This window comes from Hyla sarda, chromosome 5 (genome assembly GCF_029499605.1).
Source record: "Hyla sarda isolate aHylSar1 chromosome 5, aHylSar1.hap1, whole genome shotgun sequence".
In the NCBI taxonomy this organism is placed as follows: Eukaryota; Metazoa; Chordata; class Amphibia; order Anura; family Hylidae; genus Hyla; species Hyla sarda.
Genome location: NC_079193.1, coordinates 81,284,769 through 81,306,071, shown reverse-complemented (window position 1 = coordinate 81,306,071; position 21,303 = coordinate 81,284,769). Strand labels below are relative to the sequence as shown.

General features: G+C 42.0%; 1 protein-coding gene across 3 annotated transcripts in view; it reads right to left on the bottom strand.

Moving 5' to 3' along the window:
• IGF2BP3 (insulin like growth factor 2 mRNA binding protein 3) overlaps positions 1-21,303 on the bottom strand; it is a 108,809-nt gene continuing 87,506 nt past the window's right edge. For all 3 annotated transcript variants that reach the window (XM_056519792.1, XM_056519793.1, XM_056519791.1), the window contains exons 10-15: positions 12,420-12,551; positions 11,949-12,068; positions 11,794-11,868; positions 7,938-8,069; positions 6,251-6,364; positions 1-2,932 (exon numbers count right to left, since the gene is read on the bottom strand). In XM_056519792.1, coding sequence (XP_056375767.1) covers positions 2,828-2,932; positions 6,251-6,364; positions 7,938-8,069; positions 11,794-11,868; positions 11,949-12,068; positions 12,420-12,551 — 678 coding nt within the window. In that variant the 3' untranslated portion in view covers positions 1-2,827. The remainder of the gene's footprint in view (positions 2,933-6,250; positions 6,365-7,937; positions 8,070-11,793; positions 11,869-11,948; positions 12,069-12,419; positions 12,552-21,303) is intronic.

Here is a 21,303-nt window from a genome sequence, read left to right as displayed (position 1 = left end):
CTTTATTCCATTCAGAGGCATCTGGCAAGTGGAGCTGCTTGGGGGCACATTACAGATGAAATATGATCCATGCTTTTGCAGATATTAAACTCATTTACAGTATAACTTTCTACTGTATCTATTGCCAAAAATACTCCAAGTTACCAAGTCTCAATTGAAAATAACATGATTACCACACTAACAGTCTAGAAATTTAAAGAGATATGACAGTATTTAAATCAGCAGATGTAAATGCAGCACCTATCTGTAAAGTAAAAAATCATGAAAAATAATCAAGTTATGTCTGCTTCATCATGTTAAGAAAAAGAAAGTTGGGCCTGCACTTAGACCGCAACAAACGTTTACTGTTATTTTAAATGACTTTTTTTTCATAGTTCAGTATTTTAAATCAATGTAAGAAAATTTTCTAAACCCTAAATGTCACTCTTCTCAACAAAAAAAAAATAAAAAATCAGTTTTTTTTTCTTAAACTACAACATAGGTTCAGAGTTCTTTAAATTTTTACCAAATTAGTAAGATGTAGATGAAGAAGAAAGAAAGCACTTCAGACCATTATAAAAAAAAAAAAAAAAAAAAAAAGTAAGAAAGAAAGAAACTGTACAACAATGATCTTTGGGAAATTATCTAGTCTATGTAGAAATGCCTCTATTTCAATATGAGTCTAAGAGGTAGATCAACAAAATGATGAAACAAATGGTTTTTGCTAGTTGTGCCCCTCAAATCAGTGCAGCATGGTGATTGTGATCATCTCATGCACAAAAACATCACAAAAAATAAAGGTTCAGAGGTAAATCGCATGGCTCTGTTAAGACCACACATACACACACACAGCAGTCTTTATGCACCATGTGTTGCCACATTTTCAAAACTGAGGTAGACTGAAGTTTAAGTTTATTGTAGAAACTTGAATGTGTAAATATTACCACAATCATTCAAATTACATTCTGAAATTAAAAGAATTTGGTAGCTTTCCTTTTTCCCTGCCTTTTGATTACTTTTTTTTCCTCTTATACCCTTTTGCTGTCGGCAGCACGTGGCCACGTCGTCCACATGCCACGGGCAGCTGAAGGGTAAATGGTTGGTTGCAAAAAATAAAAAATAAAGTGTGCATAAACCCTGCTGTATCTATTTCAAACCAAAAGAGACGGTTGTATTCAGCTTTAAACCTTCCAAGTAGCTTTGTGTGGCCCTTTTATCTTATTATCTATTTTTATTTTTTTAAATCTTTACTGAGGCTGGATATGTAAACGTAAGCCTGTCGTTATCTTCCGTGTGATCAAACGTATGTCTGACCCATTCCCCCGTTCCCTCTCCCCCAGTCATGGTAAATGAATGTAATATGCATTGATCTGATGGGAAGCATGAGTTTGATGGTTATGGGAAAGGGAAAAACAAAAATAGTAAGGAAATATATATATTTATATGCATATATATATATTTTTGCTCCCACAGATCAAGTATGGTTTTCCTTTAGTTTACCAAACTGACGATGAAGCTTGCTCTTTGAACAGAATGGCAAAGTTCAAACGGGCTGCAAATGTTTCAATGTAGCACTATTAGGTAGTGATGGTCAAAGGCACAAAGGGTTCATTGCATTCAACCAAGCAGCACAAAGAAAGAAAGAAATGAAAGAAAAATCCAGTCTTCTAGCACCCTTAAAAAAATAAAATAAAAATTATTTTTTTGAAAAAAAACTAAAAAATAAATCCCGAAACCCAGCTGGCCTCTTTCCATCACTTCCTTGTATGGTGTTCCCAGAAAAAAAGTACCGTCAAACTTTTTTTTTTTTTTTTTTTTATCCCATAGTAAAAGAAAAATAAATGGCATTGCTGCTATCAGTATGGTGGCGTCTTTCAGTATCTATTATTTGAACATTCACTGAATTTTGTAGCAAAATGATGGTGTGGAAGGCTTCAGAGAAACTGAGGCAACTCCCCATCTTTTACTCCCATCAGCCATCAGCTAGTGTGTGCATTCTCTGACCAAATAATAATATTTCTGCACTTCTAGCTGGTAGCTGATATTTTTCTTTTTATTAAAAAAATAAAATGCTCAAGAACTATTAGCTTTATAAAGTATACAAAATACCAAAAGAAAATTAAAAGAAAATAAAAAAAGGCAAAAACAAAAAAAGAACAAATTTCTCATTGAGGTACTAAATGCCTGAGGTAGTTTAGTAAAATGCATATTCATCTTTTTATGCCCTGGCCAACACCTTTCTACACTTCCCTTAGGTTATTCATGGCAGTGTTAAGTAAAAATGCAACCAAATTAAAAAAATGCCACTTGTTCAACACTGGGACTAACACTTAATTATATCAATATCCTTCACAACTAACCAACCAGTAATCCCACCCTCTACTAATTTCTTTTATATAACTGGACGTATAAAGAGCAATGCCTTTTCTTTTAACACCAGAGAACTCATAAGAGAAAGCTTCATTAAACAAAGTTCTAAAATTGTTGGGGGGATAAGAACAATAAAAAAAAAAAAAGACTAACAAGGTTTATGTTAACTCATGAGAATAGATCAAAAGGGAAGTGAAGGGGTCCTTATATATATATATATATATTTTTTCCTTTTCTTTTTCCTTTTTTCCTATTTTTTTTTCTATTTTTTTAAATTTTTTTAAAGCTGGGTTTCAAAAGTTTGAGAGCCTAAATTACATTCTCAGAGACAGTTAAATTGTTGCCTGGTCCTCAAACAGGTGACAAGCTAGTTGGCCTTTTGTAACCACTTAGCAAGGACAGGTTTGGATCCCTGTCCATTACACAGTCTGTCTTTGGTCTGGCATCTGTCTCTGTGAAGGGCCATGTTCCTGAACCTTTACTTTCGTCTCGGTTGGGGTTGTCCACTCTGCGCAGTCTTCTGCTGTTGCTGCTGTTGTCTTCTTACCTGAGCCAATATTTCCTGAATTTTCCTCTGTGCAAGCTATAAAAAAAAAATAAATTAATTACAAAAACAGATTTATAAGCCCAAGAAAAAGGTTGTCCCACTCTTTAAAAGGAGCACTATTGTGCAGACTTTTTTTCATCCTACTGTTCCCGGGCTGTAAACAAAGGAGCCTGGGCCCTGCCTTCTTCCTGCTGCCCATGCTCGTTACATGACACTGAAGTCAGTATCATCGGCCAAGGTGGGACATCACTCCGACCAGCAAAATGCTGACTGCAGTGTGACGATCCAGTCACACGAAAGGAGGAAGGAGACCGGGAAACTAAAGAGCTATAGTGGCGCAACGGGGGAACAGAGGAAGGTGAGAATGTTTGTTTTGTTTTTTGCAGCCTGGGCACAATAAAATGGAAAAAAAAATGGGCCCAATAATACTCCTTTAACATTCCGGCCAAAATGTTTTCTCCTCCCGGCTCAAGCATGATTAAAGTAAATGGCCACCTTGCTCTCCCCCCCACCCCCCAATCTCATCTGGCAGCTCAGTTTATCAACTATAACTCCAGCTCTAGTCAAAGCTGCTCTCAGATTGACTAACATTTAATGTGTGGACCAGAAGTACAATTCTCAATGTAACTATGCAATGCTCAGTGAGTCTTTTTATATTGTGACCTCTGGAGTTCTAAGCACATAACCCAGAGGATCGGAAGTGGCATTTAATCTGTAAAACAAAGCCACCTAATAAGAATGGGAGCAGGTTGGTCATTTACACTCACCATACTTATGCGGTTGGGGGGGGGGGGGGCACTTGGGGAGGAAGAAAAACAAAACAACTTATTGCAGCACCTCTGGCAGGGAACCCCGGAGTGATGAAGGCAACTCTAAAAGTGACTAACGTTATAAAATTCATCACAAAGTTTAACATGTATTTATATAGACACTGACACATGCTCTGCCACTAGAGGGCACTGAGATACAAAAGATGATAATTTATTTTTATTTTTTAAAGGCCAATTGCAATTGACATACAGTCATGGACGTAAATGTTGGCACCCCTGAAATTTGAGGAAAATTAAGTACTTATCACAGAAAAGGATTGCAGTAACACATGTTTTGCTATACACATTTATTCCCTTTGTGTGTATTGGAACTAAACAAAAAAAAAAAAAGGGAGGAAAAAAAAGCAAATTGGGCATAATGTCACTGTCCAAACCCAAAACTCCAAACTCCAAAAATGGTCTGGACAACATTATTGGCAACCTTTCAAAATTGTGGAACAATAAGATTGTTTCAAGCATGTGATGCTCCTTTAAACTCACCTGGGGCAAGTAACAGGTGTGGGCAATATAAAAATTACACCTGAAAGCAGATAAAAAAGGAGAGAAGTTCACTTATTCTTTGCATTGTGTGTCTGTGTGTGCCACACTAAGCATGGACTGCCTGAGGACTTGAGAGCCAAAATTGTGGAAAAATATCAACAATCTCAAGGTTACAAGTCCATCTCCAGAGATCTAGATTTGACTTTGTCCACAGTGCGCAAGATTATCAAAAAGTTTGCAACCCATGGCACTGTAGCTAATCTCCCTGGGCGTGGACGGAAGAGAAAAATTGATGAAAGGCGTCAACGCAGGATAGTCCGGATGGTGGATAAGAAGCCCCAAACAAGTTCCTAAGATATTCAAGCTGTCCTGCAGGCTCAGGGTGCATCAGTGTCAGCGCGAACTATCCGTCGACATTTAAATGAAATTAAATGCTATGGCAGGAGACCCAGGAGGACCCCACTGCTGACACAGAGACATAAAAAAGCAAGACTACATTTTGCCAAAATGAACTTGAGTAAGCCAAAATCCTTCTGGGAAAACATCTTGTGGACAGATGAGACCAAGATAGAGCTTTTTGGTAAACCACATCATTCTACTGTTTACCGAAAAAGGAATGAGGCCTACAAAGAAAAGAACACAGTACCTACAGTGAAATGTGGTGGAGGTTCCTATGATGTTTTGGGGTTGTTTTGCTGCCTCTGGCACTGGGTACCTTGAATGTGTACAAGGCATCATGAAATCTGAGGATTACCAATGGATTTTGGGTCGCACTGTACAGCTCAGTGTGAGGAAGCTCAAAATGGATTGCAACAAAGCGCTGGAGAGTCCAGATCTAAATCCCATTGAACCTGTAGAGAGATCTTAAAATTGCTCTTGGGAAAAGGCGCCTTCCAATAAGAGAGACCTGGAGCAGTTTGCCAAGGAAGAGTGGCCGACATTCTGGCTGAGAGGTGTAAGAAGCTTATTGATGGTTATAGGAAGCGACTGATTTCAGTAATTTTTTCCAAAGGGTGTGCAACCAAATATTAAGTTAAGGGTACCAATAATTTTGTCCAGCCCATTTTTGGAGTTTGATGTGACATTATGTCCAATTTGCTTTTTTCCTCCCTTTTCTGGTTTAGTTCCAATACACACAAAGGGAATAAACATGTGTATAGCAAAACATGTGTTACTGCAATCCTTTTCTGGAAGAAATACTTAATTTTCTAGAAAAGTTTCAGGGGTGGCAACATTTACGGCCATGACTGTAGCTCTTAAATTATCAATGTAAAAGTGTTCATGCTTTGATGTCAAACTTAGTTAAAAATAAATAAATTAGAAACTGGGGAAGAGTTATCAAAAATACCAGAATCCGCATAAAATAAAACATAGAAAAAAAACGCTGCTTCTTTTTTAACACTGGACAACTCCTTTAACATGTAATCTGGAAGCGGCAATTTATGTCCCAAACTGCTGACACTTCTGTTCGATATATAAAAGTTACCATGTGTCTCTAGTCTTATAAGCCATCTGTCTGCGCTTCCATAACAATGGAAAATATGCTTTACTTTCTAGTACCGCACTTGCCCACAATTTGTGTGCACATTGCAGAAACAAGATTAGAAAACAGGGCTTAGCTTCCAGCTGATTGTCAGTCAAGCAGGGACGGGGATGGGAGGGGAGACCGGTGGGGTTCCTAAGCCCCTAAAGGGCTGAGGGTTGGAACACCTCTGACTCTTGGCTCCAGAAAATAAAAGCCTTTTTCTACGATCTGGAAGCACAGGTACCAAGTGTCTCCTTGTCCTAACCGCTAACAGTATGAGCAGATTGGAACAAGAATCACAGCTGACAGATTGCCTTTATTAAAGCTTTACTAAGGGTGTGTTCACACATTTAGGTTTTTATTTGCAATTATTAATAAAAAGTCAGGAGTAGATCAAAAATGGAGAGCACAAACAGGAAAAACTGGGACTTCTCTCCTCAAATCCATCCCTGGCTTTGTAATTAATAATTGAAATTATAAACTTGAATGTGTGAACACGGCCTAATATGTGCAACTTACCTGACTTGCATAAAAGTGGCCAGTTATTTTAACAACCACTTGATCGTTTTCATCTGGAGTTTGATCACGGGGCACAACAACTTCTGCACTTGTTAGATTCTGAAGCTCATTAACCTGTAACAAGATACGTTTTCATTATGATGGCGCTAACACCCTATATGCTGCACAAGGATAACAAGCACTGCTGATAAAACACTGCTGATTCTATCCTTCAGTACTTGTACAGAACGTCCCTGTGATATAGTGGTATAATGATATTATAACAAATTAGGCTGGAATCACACAATATGGATGCATCTTATGTCTGTATCATAACTGCAAGTCTCTGACCAGGAGAGCAGTGTAAAGTTAAAAAAGTCAAATTTTTTTTTTTTACTTTTTATGCAAGAACATTGGTGTATATATAGATGATTTATTTTCCCTTTATCTTTTAGGATACATTCAAAACACACGAAATCCTGTGGATTTTATATTGTATAGCACAGTATAAACTCTGCAACACATTATATATGAATGCACCCTAAAACAGGGCTTGAACTGGGGTTGTCTTCATGAGACAAATGTCCTGCCATTAGTCAGAACAGTGAGCCACCCTATACCTGCAGCTCGCAATCTAGAGGACTCATGCCATCCTTGTATTATATCGAATATAGGTCCACAGCATTGGCTTAACTTGCTACAACATTTGTCATCTGTGATGTCTCTATCTCTCTTTATTGCTTGAAGGAGAATGCCAGGATATGAAACTTCTGCCCTATCCTAAGGATAGGTGATAAGTTTAAGATTGCAGGGGTTCCGACCACTGGGGCCCCCGCCATCTCCTGTACAGGGCCCTCGGCTCTTTGCCGAAATAGCGCGTTTCAACCACCGCATGACATGGCGGCCAACACGCCCCCTCAATACATTTCTAAGGCATCATGCGGCGGTCGGACACACCCCCTGGCCGCTGACTGCCAGGGCCCTATACACATAGGGGATACGTTTTCTTATCCCGGAGTACTCCATTGAGGAATAAGGCACATTGACCAGAATAAAACTAATCTGTAAACTACCTGCTAAAATCCATCAAACAATTGCAGCCAGACACATTTTGATCTGATGTATTACCCTTTTGCTGTGTAAATACTTATGTGAATAACAGTGTTCACATTCTTGGGGTCAGATCCATGTCTACTTCCTTCCTACCTCTCTATGGGGGAGATTTATCAAAACCTGTGCAGAGGAAGAGTGGTGCAGTTGCCCATAGCAACCAATCAGATCGCTTCTTTCATTTTTAAAGAGGCCTGTGAAAAATGAAGGAAGTGATCTGATTGGTTGCCATTGGCAACTGCACAACGCTTCCTCTACACCGGTTTTGATAAATCTCCCCCTAGGAGACTAAGTAATTGTATGTGTTTCTTTTTACTTAGTATTGGCGTTGCAAGATTTGTATTCTGTATTTCTTTTTTGGTCTTTGCATGCTTACAACAATCCATAGGCCTGTTTGAGAATATGTTAGGGACTAGATAAACAAATCTACAGTCTCATTTCACATTATGGTCTGCAAGTGACAACATGAGACCAAGTAAAATAAAAAATAAAAGATAGACCAATTATAGTAGTTATAGTAATCCTCAAAGATATTTTGCATATACCCATTGAAAAAAATGAATGCTGTTAAATATAAGTCTCTGACAGTATCACATACAGTTTTTCCTCCTTTGCCGATAACACGTCCAGCAGCGTATGATGGCACTTTAATATGAGCTTCGAGTTTAACTTCTTCCTTGGGTCCAAAGAAGTTTTCTTCCTTAAGTTTACCATAGATCCTTCCTTGAGCCTGAATAGGAAAACAAGGTTACAATTCGTTAATATGGTATAGTCCTCAAGCGAATCATGTTTACTTTTGTGATGTCAAACTAAACTTATGTGACTATATTTAGGGCAAAATCTAATTTTTCATAAACATTTTTAAGTGCTCATTTCCTGTTGTAGTGCCAGGATGTTGCATGTCAATGAAAAATGAGCTTCCGATAGAGAGAGCAGGAGCTCACTTCACTTGGTATTTATCCAAGGCTTGTAATGTCAAAGTACACTGCTCAAAAAAATAAAGGGAACACTTAAACAACAAAACATAACTCCAAGTCCATCACACTTTTGTGAAATCACACTGTCCACCCAGGAAGCAACGCTGATTGATAATCAATTTCACATGCTGTTGTGCAAATGGAACAGACAACAGGTGGAAATTATAGGCAATTAGCAAGACACCCCCAATAAAGGAGTGGTTCTGAATGTGACCACAGACCACTTCTCAGTTCCTATGCTTCCTGGCTTATGTTTTGGTCACTTTTTAATGCTGGCGGTGCTTTCACTCTAGTGGTAGCATGAGTCTGAGTCTACATCCCACACAAATGGATCAGGTAGTGCAGCTCATCCAGGATGGCACATCAATGAGAGCTGTAACAAGGTTTGCTGTGTTTGTCAGCGTAGTGTCCAGAGCATGGAGGCACTACCAGGAGACAGGCCAGTACATCAGGAGATGTGGAGGAGGCCAACAACCCAGCAGCAGGACCGCTACCTTCGCCTTTGTGCAAGGAAGAGCACTGCCAGAGCCCTACAAAATGACCTCCAGCAGGCCACAAATGTGCATGTGTTCACTCAAACGGTCAGAAACAGACTTCATGAGGGTAGAATGAGGGCCCGCCGCCCACAGGTGGGGGTTGTGCTTACAGCCCAAAACCGTGCAGGACGTTTGGCATTTGCCAGAGAACACCAAGATTGGCAAATTCGCCACTGGCGCCCTGTGCTCTTCACAGATGAAAGCAGGTTCACACTGAGCACATTTGAGTCTGGAGACGCCATGGAGAACGTTCTGCTTCATCCTAGGTATACCTCAACTACGAGAGACCTAATGAGAAAAAAAATCCATAACATTACATTGTCTGATATTTAAAGAATTTGCAAATTATGGTGGAAAATAAGTATTTAGACTACAAACAAGCAATATTTCTTATTTAAGAGTCTCCTCTGCCCTCCACTCATTACCTGTGTTAATGGCACCTGTTTGAACTCATCAGTATAAATGACACGTCTACAACCTCAAACAGTCCAAACTCCACTATGGCCAAGACCAAAAAGCTGTCAAAGGACACCAGAAACAAAATTGTAGACCTGCACCAGGCTGGGAAGACTGAATCTGCAATAGGCAAGCAGCTTGGTGTAAAGAAACATATAAGACCACTGATAATGCATGGAGCTCAGAATGAGGGAGCTTATCTCACCCTGTGGTGTCAAAATGATCACAAGAACAGTGAGCAAAAATCCAAGAACCACACAGGGGGGGGAACACCTTGTGAATGACCTGTGAATGAGCTGGGATCAAAGTAACAAAGGCTACCATGAGTAACACTACACCGCCAGGGACTCAAATCATGCAGTGCCAGACGTGTCCCCCTGCTTAAGCCAGTACATGTCCGGGCCCGTTTGAAGTTTGCTAGAGAGCATTAGGAAGATCCAGAAGAGTATTGGGAGACATAAATGTCATGTCATATGGTCAGATAAAACCAAAAGTAGAACTATTTGGTAAAAACTCAACTCATCGTGTTTGGAGGAGGAAGAATGCAGAGTTGTATCCAAAGAACACCATACCTGCTGTGAAGCATTGGGGTGGAAACATCATACTTTGGGGCTGTTTTTCTGCCAAGGGACCAGGACGACTGATCCGTGTAGAGGAAAGAATGAATGGGGCCATGTATTGTGAGATTTTGAGTGAAAACCTCCTTCCAACAGCGCCCAGCAAATGAAGGAGTGGCTTCATAAGAAGCACTTCAAGGTCCTGGAGTGGCCTAGCCAGTATTCAGATCTCAACCCCATAGAAAAGCTTTAGAGGGAATTGAAAGTCTGTGTTGCCCAGCGACAGCCCCAAAACATCACTGCTCTAGAGGAGATCTGCATGGAGGAATGGGCCTCTTTGACCTCTTATTGCCAACAAAGGGTATATAAGAAAGTATTGAACTTTTGTTATTGACCAAATACTTATTTTCCACAATAATTTGCAAATAAACTCTTTAAAAATCAGACAGTGATTTTATGGATTTTTTTTAATTATGTCTCTCATAGTTGAGATATACATATGATGAAAATTACAGGCCTCATCTTTTTAAGTGGGAGAACTTGCACAATTGGTGGTTGACTAAATACTTTTTTGCCCCACTGTATGTATATAGAAAATTATAAGACTTCTCTTCAGTCTATGGTTCTGTAGTAAAATTGTCCTTTCTCCTCTGTCCAGCGTAATCACCATTCTCACCTCTGCTCTCCAGCCACCCCCCCTCATCCTTATCTGTAGTCTATCGTCCTATAGCTATACAATTTATGGCCCAACTTAATGTCCAGTCTCCACATATGTTGTTTTAACCCCTGCATATTTTGTGAGATAGAACGTGTGTTTTATCTCAGAAATGCTTATGACTTGATAAAGGGAGGAATCCCGAAAGCTTTTCTCTACAAAATCTTGTTAGACCAATAAAAAAGGTATTACAAGATACTGCAACTACCGATTTTGCTATACTGTATGTATGTGTGTGTGTGTGTGTGTGTGTGTGTGTGTGTGTAATATATTATATATATATATATATATATATATATATATATACACACACACACACACACACATATATATTATATATTATATATATATATATATATATTATATGTGTATATATATATATATATATATATTATATGTGTATATATATATATATATATATATATATATATATATATAATATATTACACACACACACACACACACACACACATACACACACACATATATACTCACACACACACAGTCCAGCTTCATAGCCGGTGAGCGTTGGTTGCTATCCATACACAATGATGTGTTATTCAATCCTTTAGATGCAACGATCAATACTGATCGCTTCATTTAAATGGGAAAAAATTACAAAACTGGTGCTGGGGGTTTAGAGCTCCCATGGGCTCAGTACTGATTTACTGCCAGCATTACTAAGTTAACATGGATGGGGAGGCCTCCATGCCAGCCACAGTCTTGCAGACTGTACTAGCAGAGTGCCAATTTCAACAACATAAGCAATACAATCTATGCTTATAATAGTCCCCTATGAGACTTTTACAGTGTAGCTACGCCATTTGCACACTACCATTAAAATTTATGAAAGGTGAGCAAATTGTGCAACTTCCCGCATCTGCTGCCACCGCCAGCAAATATTTGCAGCAGGAAAACCTAATTTACACCTTTAGGGTCTATTCACACGTACAGTATTCTGGGCAGATTTGATGCACAGAATTTTCTGCTGCAGATTTTCATGTAAACTCAATGACTGAACACAGCTTTAAATCATGCGCATCAAATCTGCGCAGAATTCTGTACATGTGAATAGACCCTTAATGCACCTTAAAGCCATTAAAAAATAATAATCACTGGAATAACCCTTTAAGATGGTAAAAACAGTTTTTTGATGGTTTTTAAAAGTAAGTCTTATGCACACTGGGCAGTATAACACATATAGATAGCTTACTTTGAACTGGGCTTCTGGTGGTCCAGTGATGATCACCATTCTCAGTTTGGCATCTGGTCCCTCTGCTGGAGCAATCTGGAAAAAAAAAAGTAACATTAGCAAATTTTGTAACCATGAATTGTGGGTAGAAGAGGACTTATTGAAACATTCAGTACCTTTATGGAGGCTCCAGCAAAACGTGAAAGTTGTTTTATGTGTTGTCCTTGCTTGCCAATAATTGCTCCTACAGCCAATGCTGGTATGAAAAGATGAACTGTTTCAGACTCTGGTTGTTGCTGAGAAAGAAAAAAATAATTTTAAATCAATAGTACTGTAGGGTACACATTGTTGCAGAATTGCATTGCACACCAACTATTTAGTACCTATAAGGCTGTGTTCATTGTGTAGATTTTCTTATCAAAAACCAAGCAGTGACATCTATAAAAACCCTGTTCCATAGATTTTAGTAGAGGTATATATTTGCATTAATCTTTGCAATAAAAAAACTTTACATAAAGTGTTGTTTTAGGTACTTCGGGAACACTAGGTACTTCAGGAGTTAGGAATAGAAGGAAGTGCGAACAATATCAACCAGATATGGTTAGGTCGGATCTAAAACCAATAGACTGTTGTATAAGAGTTCTTACCCCAAAAGGAGGGTAAGAAGTAGAGGTTGTAGGTGAGGACACCCCAACTGAAGGAGGTGGCATGCCTGAAGAGGATGGTGGGAATAGACCCAATGCATTTAGGTTTAATCCAGGGATCAAGTGAGCTTGTAGCTGTGGAGAAAAAGAAAACAGGAACATGGTAAAACATCGGAAAAAAACAGTAAAAAATAAATAAAAATACATTCTATATAATTGCTTATGTAGCTGCATTATGACATGTTTCCCATTGAGATCAATGTGAAGAATCATGGGTCTAATTGCCAGCAGCAAATAATTCCATTCCGGTTAGATACATTTAGGTCGTTAAAGCCACCATACACATTTCACTAGTGTCTGCTAAACCTGCTGATTTTGGCTGGAGAGATCGAAGTTGGACAAAGGCTTACACATGTATGGTCATTTTTAAAATCTTAAGAGAGGCCGTTTCCACCATTACAAAGTATCCTCTAACCCGAGCAATCTCCAGAACGGGGTCCAAGTTCACACTTGCACAGTGCTGCTTCCTTCTTTGTCTACGGGACCTGCTGGAGATAGCCGAGCAGTCAGCACCCTCTGTAACCATACACTTCTCCTCTGCTACAGAATAAAGGGCTAAGAGGTTATCCAGGACTAGGCTGGGTCCACACTACGTTTTGTCCCATACGGGAGCGCATACGGCAGGAGGGAGCTAAAACCTCGCGCTCCCGTATGTAACCGTATGCGCTCCCGTATGTCATTCATTTCAATGAGCCGACCGGAGTGAAACGTTCGGTCCGGTCGGCTCATTTTTGCGCCGTATGCGCTTTTACAACCGGACCTAAAACCGTGGTCAACCACGGTTTTAGGTCCGGTTGTAAAAGCGCATACGGCGCAAAAATGAGCCGACCGAACGTTTCACTCCGGTCGGCTCATTGAAATGAATGACATACGGGAGCGCATACGGTTACATACGGGAGCGCGAGCTTTTAGCTCCCTCCTGCCGTATGCGCTCCCGTATGGGACAAAACGTAGTGTGGACCCAGCCTTAGAAAGACATACCTGCTTTCTTTCCAAAACAGCACTGAATCCGTCCTCAGGGTGTATGTCTTATTAAAACTCAACTCAGTTTACTTCAATGGAACTAAGCTGCAATACTGCACACAAACCGGGGACAAGAGTGGTGCTGTTTCTGGAAGAAAGCAGCTATGTTTTTTTTACATTTTGGATAACCCCTTTAAAAGAGAAACTGACAGCTGGGTTACCTGCATTAACCTAAACCTACAGGTAGATAATAAGCGGTAGAAACAGGATCAGCCGCACTAACAGGTGAAAATTGGTGCAGCCGTTTAGGAAATAATTTGTCTTGTTGATAATATGGTATTTTCTAACTCTGCCTCCTCAAATATTCATCCCTCTTCCTCACCAGGTCTGTGGCGGAGTTATTGGCCTAAGGGGTGTGGGAAATCATTACACATACAGCAGCAGCCGCCATCTCCAGTGCATATAAGAAGAAATGACCATGTTAGCAACAAGATGACTATCTCCCGAATGGCTGCACCAATTTTTACCTGGTAAGAAAACTTAGAAACAGGATCACCAGCATCTACAAATAATGGTGCAGATGCCCAGACCAACCAGATTACTACTTTCATTTTTCAAAAGGCCTCTGAAAAATAAAAGGAGATCTGATTGGTTGCTATGGGCTACTGCTCCTCTCTTCCTCTACACAGGTTTTGACAAATCTCCCCAAGAATATTTTAGTTTTTTTTGGCTGTTCTTTACTTAAGGTGCCTTTATTTGGATCAGCTGCAGTTTTCGTCTTCAAAACACACCACGCTTTAGGTTAATCAATTAATCATGTGATTTGGAACAGAAATAAAAAATGGTTCTCTCTTGGTTGCATTTTTTTCTGTACACCAAAAAAGCAAAAAACTAAACCAAATATTTTTGTGTGTGAAGTAGGCCAGAAGAGTATAGGAATAAAAATAAAAACAACCAACCACCCATGATTATGGTTGACCATACAAGAAGTTCTAGAATCCTTTCCTAGAACTTAGTAAAAAAAAAACATTCAAAGCATTCTAGAACTGCTTGTACGGACAACCATAGTCACGTATGTGGTTTCTATAAGATGGTGAATGTTAACTAAATACTGACCAACACCTGAGTGGAAGGCTACAATGTGCTTTGAGATATGGGGGATGGAAGAAAACTGGTGGTGTGGCTCAGTGTATACAGTCCATTAGAAAACAATCCAAAGAGAACGAAGTGAAGATCTTCATGCAGCTCTTTTATTCAGCAATGTGTCTTGTACGTTAGAAGACCAAATTTTTACAGCATCATCCCCAAAGTGAAACGTGCAGAGCAGCAAACAGCAGGGACGTCTCACCTGGGTGAGACGTCCCTGCTGTTTGCTGCTCTGCACAGTGCACTTTGGGGGGCATGGTTTGCTATGAACACCGAGTAGACTTGTCTTCCTGAGCTCTGCTGCCGCCCGGCTTTAGGGGGACTAACCTGCACGCCTCCTGGGACAAAAACACTCCCGTAAGTCTTCCAAGGGTGCCTCAAAGTCCCGGGCATCAGAAGTGCCCATTTCCAACTTCTTCGCACTGCTAGCGGAGCTGCCGGACACCGCAGCCCCCAAGGGCTGCCGCAATCCTTCTTCCCCACGGGAAGCTCTGCCCCCTGCTGTGCACAGCGCTGAAGCCCGGGCGCCATTACGGGTCTCCAGCGGAGGAGACGCACCAGCTACAGCCAGGACTCTCAGTAAGTGCACGGCCCCGTCGCTGCAGCCCTCCCCCTCTGCTCATAGACCTGCCTGTAGCTGACCTCTGCACCGCTCCTGCTGCGGCTCCACTGCTCTCCGGCACGGTTCCGCTGGTCCGGCAGGCCTTAAGTGTGGGCCCAGGAGGCCTTCACACCCGCTGCAGCCAGGCCTTTCTGCTCAGCTACCCCTTAGTCGAGCCGCTGCCCGACTGACCTCTGAGCACTGTACCCCTACTGAAACCGGCAGCCATGACTTCTACCACCACAGCCCCGGGGTCTCCTTTCCTCTACCCCTCACTGGTGGCCTCCCTCTCCCCACCAATCCCTCCAGCCGCCATGCCTGGATTAAAGACGCCCCCTCAACCTTCCCCGAACCCCTCATGGCGCTCCTCAGGGGGGAGCCCCTGGCATGTGCCAGCCTCTGCGGCTGAGCCCTGTGCTTAGCCGCACTTGACATGTGTGCCTCCACACCCACAGCTGCCTGTGATGCACTTACCTCCTACCGGTCCACAGGACTCTTTGCTTCCTCGCACTAATGTGGCCCAAATTTTGCAATCTCACCCAGAGCTACAAGCGCTGCTGTCTTTTTTACCTACAGAAAATGACATTGTGGCACTCACAGAGGAATTACGGTCTTCATGGCAACAAGATCTTCAAGCGGTGCAGTCTGAGGTGGACACCTTGTCTTCCAAAGTGGAGGAGCTTCGCTCTTATGTGGCACGGCAGGCGGTGAATCAAAGACTCTTGCATTCTCAAATGGATGACCAGGAAAACCGCAACCGCCGAAATATTAGGCTGTGCGGTCTCCCAGAGGCGACCCGTGCAGATGATCTACCAACGCTGACTGATATCTTTAACTCTGTTTTAGGCCACCCTGTGCAGTCTCCGATTGAAATTGACCAGGCGAATCGGGCTCTGAGGCCTCCCAGGTCAGACCCCGCCAAACCCAGGGATGTGATCTGTCGCATTCACTATTTCTCTGTCAAAGCTCATCAGTTGAAAGAGATGGACTTTGATGGCGCCAAGCTTCAACTGTTCCTGGATTTAATCGAGACATACTCTTCGCCTCCGTGCATCCTTTAAACGCCTGCTCAATGAACTGCAGTCTCGCCACATCCTCACCTTTTGGGTTTTCCATTTGCCCTTTATGCTCTCCATCAGGAGAAATCTGCCACTCTACGCTCATTGGAGGACCTCCCTCAATTTCTCCAGACATTCAGACTTGCTCCTATGATGCTCCAGGGTTGGGAGGGACTGCCAGCAGATCCATTGTATTCATTACAGCTGCAACAACCCAGGATGAGACCTTCCCAGTCTGATCAGTTCTCTCCGCAGCCTCAACGCTCCCGCCGCCCTCGTAGCCGCTCAGGATCGGATGACGGCCCTGGTGGATTAAGGGATTGCTGACCTTGATGGTCCTGCTCATGTCCTCTTTTCTGTGATTTGTTGCCTTACATGCCTCATTGCTATTGTTTATTTTTGTGTCTCCCTTCCTCTTTTCAGCTGGTTCAGTCCTCTGCTCCTTTTCTCTTTCGTCTGATGCCCTGCTTGGCAGAGAGTTTCCTGCCCCCTTTACTTTTTTTTCCCCCCCCTAACTCCCTCCTCCTTGCCTGTGTTTGGCATCGGAGCTCCTATATTCAGGTTCTCTCTTTTTTCTCCGTCTCTTAGCTTTCTACTTGACCCACCACCCCAATAGGTCAGGGGAGGATAGCATACCAGCCTGTCACTAGCCCAGTGCTATTTGTCTCAGTGTTTTTGCAGACACACTTTTTCTGCAGTTCTTGTTATTTTTGTGTCCTTGTCCGTTTTTTTTTTGTCCCTCTCACTCTTTCCCTCCTCTCGCTCTCTGCTCCTTTCCTTGCCTCCCCTCTCTGGTTCCTCCCTTCCCCCTACTAAGTCTTGCTCTCTACACCTTGCCACTGGTTTGTTCTTGTGGTTGCAGATTCTTTGCTCTCCTCAGTGGACAGGCTCTACTCAAAGTTCAGTGGCTGCATAGTCTTATGGTGTTGCGTAAGGTCGCATTCCTAAATGTTCAGGGTTTCAATGTCCCTGAGAAGAGAGCAAAGATCTTGTATTCCATGCATAAACAGAAGGCTTCTGTAGTATGTCTACAGGAGACTCACTTTCTTAGAGACCATGCTGCTGTTTTCCAAAATAGATATTACCCCACTTGCTACCACAGTAGTAATCAGTCACAGAAGGTGAAGGCTGTTGTCATTCTGTTTCACAAGTCTCTCCCGGTCCAGGTTCTAGACTCCAAGGTAGACGAGGAAGGTTACTATGTTTTTGTCATCTGCTCTATACAGGGGAGGACCTATACTAAAGCTCATATCTATGCTCCAAACTGTGGTCAGTTGTCTTTTTTTTTACAGAACAAATTAGATGAGTTGACATTTTTTTCACAGGGCACGATGGTGGTGTGCGGGGATTTTAATGTGTTTTTTTTTTTTGCTTCCCTCCTTAGACTGTTCCTCTGGGACCTCTGCCTTGTCCTTCACGCAGTTGAATAAGATTTGTCACCTTCTCTTTAACCCCTTAAGGACCAATACAAGTAAACCTGTACGCCCCTGAAAGACCAGGCCTGTTTTTTCAAATCATGGATGTCTGTCTTTATTAGAGAATAACTCTGGAAATGTTTTGCCAATCATGATAATTCTGACATTGTTTTTTTTGTCACACGTTGTCCTTCATGTACATAGTAAAAGTAAGCCGAAATCATTAGTGTTTTTTTTTTTTTTTTAACAAATGCAGAAATTCGTACATTTTTTTAAAAGTTTCATGAATTTCTGCTATTTTAACACTAATAGGTTGCATATATTTATACTTACTGACCAAATAGTTTATGAAAATTATACTTTCAGATGTCTACTTTATTTTGTCAGCATTTTTTTTGTTGTTTTTAATTAACATTTTAAATTAATTAGAAGCCTAACAATTTAACTTGAAATTTAGAAAATTTGAAAAGTAAATTTTTTTATGTGCTATGCAAGGTGGTAGAACATAGGAACCCCCCCCCCCCCCCCCCAAATGACCCCATTTTAAAAACTAGACCCCTCAAGGTATTGGCTAGGTGATACAGTGAGTATTTAAACACCATCGTTTTTTGGCAGGAATTATTACAAAGTTGGTGTTAAAAATTCGAAATCTGTATTTTTTCACAAATGCATCATTTGTGGGGCATATTTTTTGTACATCACTTCTGATATTTCAAGAAATGCACCCTATATTTTATTAAGCTGCTCGGCCCGTATTTGGAAATACCCCCGCTTAGGCCATATTTGGTTCCTTGGCCGCGTGGTAGGACCCAGAAGGAGAGGAGCGCCATTTGGGTTTCAGGGCATCATTTTAGGCCACACTTAATGCCTGCAAAGGGTTTTAGCTACCAGAACCACACACAATCCCCACAAGTGACACCATTGTGGAAACTACACCCATCAAGGAACGGAACAAGGTGTACAGTGAGCCTTAACACCTCACAGATGTTTGACGACTTTTTGTTAAACGTTGGGAAAAAAATGTAAAAAAAAAAAAATTCTTCACTAAAATGCAGTTTTCCCCCCAAATTTTACATTTTTACAAGGAGTAATAGGAGAAAATGACCACCAAAATTTGTAACCCCATTTCTTCTGAGTATGGAACTACCCCATATGTGGATGCACTACAATGCTCAGAAGAGAAGGAGTGCAATTGAACTTTTGGAGAGAGAATTCTATTGAAATAGAAGTCGAAGGCCATGTGTAAAGCCCCCGTGGTGCCAGAACAGTGGACCCCCCACATGTGACCCCATTTTGGAAACTACACCCCTCACAGAATTTAATAAGGGGTGCAGTGAGCATTTACACCCCACTGGCGTTTGACAGATCTTTGGAACAGTGGGCTGTGCAAATGAAAAATAAAATTTTTCCCCTTGTGGGGTGTAAAGGCTCACTGTACCCCTTATTAAATTCTGTGAGGGGTGTAGTTTCAAAAATGGGGTCACATGTGGGGGGGGGAGACACTGTTCTGGCACAATGGTGGCTTTGTAAACACACATGACCTAAATTTCGGACACATTCTCTATCCAAAATCCCAAGGGCGCTCCTTTTCTGAGCATTGTAGTTCGCCCGCATATGGGGTATGTTCTTACTCAGAAGAAATGGGGTTACAAATTTGGGGGGCTTATTTCCTATTCTCCCTTGTGAAAATGAAAAATGTAGGGTGACACCAGCATTTTAATGAAAAAAAAAATTTCTTTCATTTTCACATCCAACTTTAAAGGGGTACTCCGGTGCTTGGACATCTTATCCCCTATCCAAAGGATAGGGGATAAGATGCCTGATCGCGGGAGTCCTGCCGCTGGCAACCCCTGTGATCTTGCACGTGGCACCCTGTTTGTAATCAGTCCCCGGAGCGCTCCGGGTCAGATTACTGTCGATCACGGGGTCGGCGGCATGTGATGTCACGCCTCCGCCCCCGTGTGACCTCACGCTCCGCTCCTCAATGCAAGTCTATGGGAGGGGGCATGACAGCTATCACGCCTCCTCCCGTAGGCTTGCATTGAGGGGCGGAGCATGACGTCACACGGGGGCGGAGGCGTGACGTCACACGCCGTCGGCCCTGTGGTCGCCTGTAATCAGACCCGGAGCGAACACGCTCCGGGGACTGATTACAAACGGGATGCCGCGTGCAAGATCATGGGGGTCCCCAGCAGCAGGAATAAGATGTCTAAGCACCGGAGTACCCCTTTAACGAAAATTCGTCAAACATCTGTGGGGTGTTAAGGCTCACAATACCCCTTGTTACATTCCGTGAGGGGTGTAGTTTCCAAAATGGGGTCACATGTGGGTATTTATTGTTTTGCGTTTATGTCAGAACCACTGTAAAATCAGCCATCCCTGAGCAAATCACCAATTTAGGCCTCAAAAGTACATAGTGCGCTCTCACTCCTGAGCCTTGTTGTGCGTCCGCAGAGCATTTTACGCCCACATATGGGGTATTTCCGTACTCAGGAGAAATTGCGTTACAAATTTTGGGGGTCTTTTCTTTTTACCGCTTGTGAAAATTAGAAGTATGGGGCAACACCAGCTTGTTAGTGTAAAAAATTAAATTTTTTTACACTAACAAGCTGGTATAGACCCCAACTTTACCTTTTTATAAGGGGTAAAAAGAGAAAGACCCCCGAAATTTGTAACAATTTCTCCTGAGTACGGAAATACCCCATATGTGGCCCTAAATTATTTCCTTGAAATACAGCAGGGCTCCAAAGCGAGAGAGCGCCATGCGCATTTGAGGCTTATTTTGGGGATTTGCATCCGCCACCAAAATATCCTAAAACAATGTTTCCCAAACAGGGTGTCTCGAGCCGTTGCAGAACTCCCAGTATGCCTTGACAGTCAGTGGCTGTCCGGCAATGCTGGGAGTTGTTTTTGAACAGCTGGAGGCTCCTTTTTGGAAACATTGCCGTACAAGACATTTTCTTTTTTTATTGGGGGGGGGGGGGGGGGATGTGTAGGGGTATATGTATATGTAGTGTTTTACTTTTTTTTATTGTGTAGGTGTAGTGTAGTGTTTTTAGGGTACATGCACGTGGTTTGGTTTACAGTGAGTTTCTCGCTGGGAGTTTGGACTGCGGCTGAAGATTTGCCGCATTTCAAACTTGCAGCACAAAACTCACTGTAAACCCGCCCGTGTAAATGTACCCTGTACATTCACATGGGAGGGGGGCAAACCTCCAGCTGTTGCAAAACTACAACTCCCAGCATGCACTGACAGACCATACATGCTGGGTGTGTTAGTTATGCAACAGCTGGAGGCACATTGGTTGCGCAACACAGAGTTTGTTTGTAAATTTTTTTTTTTTCAACTAGTGTGCCTCCAGCTGTTGCAAAACTAGAACTCCCAGCATGTACAGTCTCTCAGTGCATGCTGGGAGTTGTATTTTTGACACAGCTGGAGGCACACTGGTTGCGAAACACTGAGTTAGGACACAAACTGTTTCACAACCAATGTATCTCCAGCTGTTGCAAAACTGCAACACTCAGCATGCATTGACAGTCGAAGGGCATGCTGAGAGTTGTAGCTGTGGGCCTCCAGCTATTGCAAAACTACAACTCCCAGCATGCACAGACTACCAAAGGGCATGCTGGGAGTTGTAGTTGTG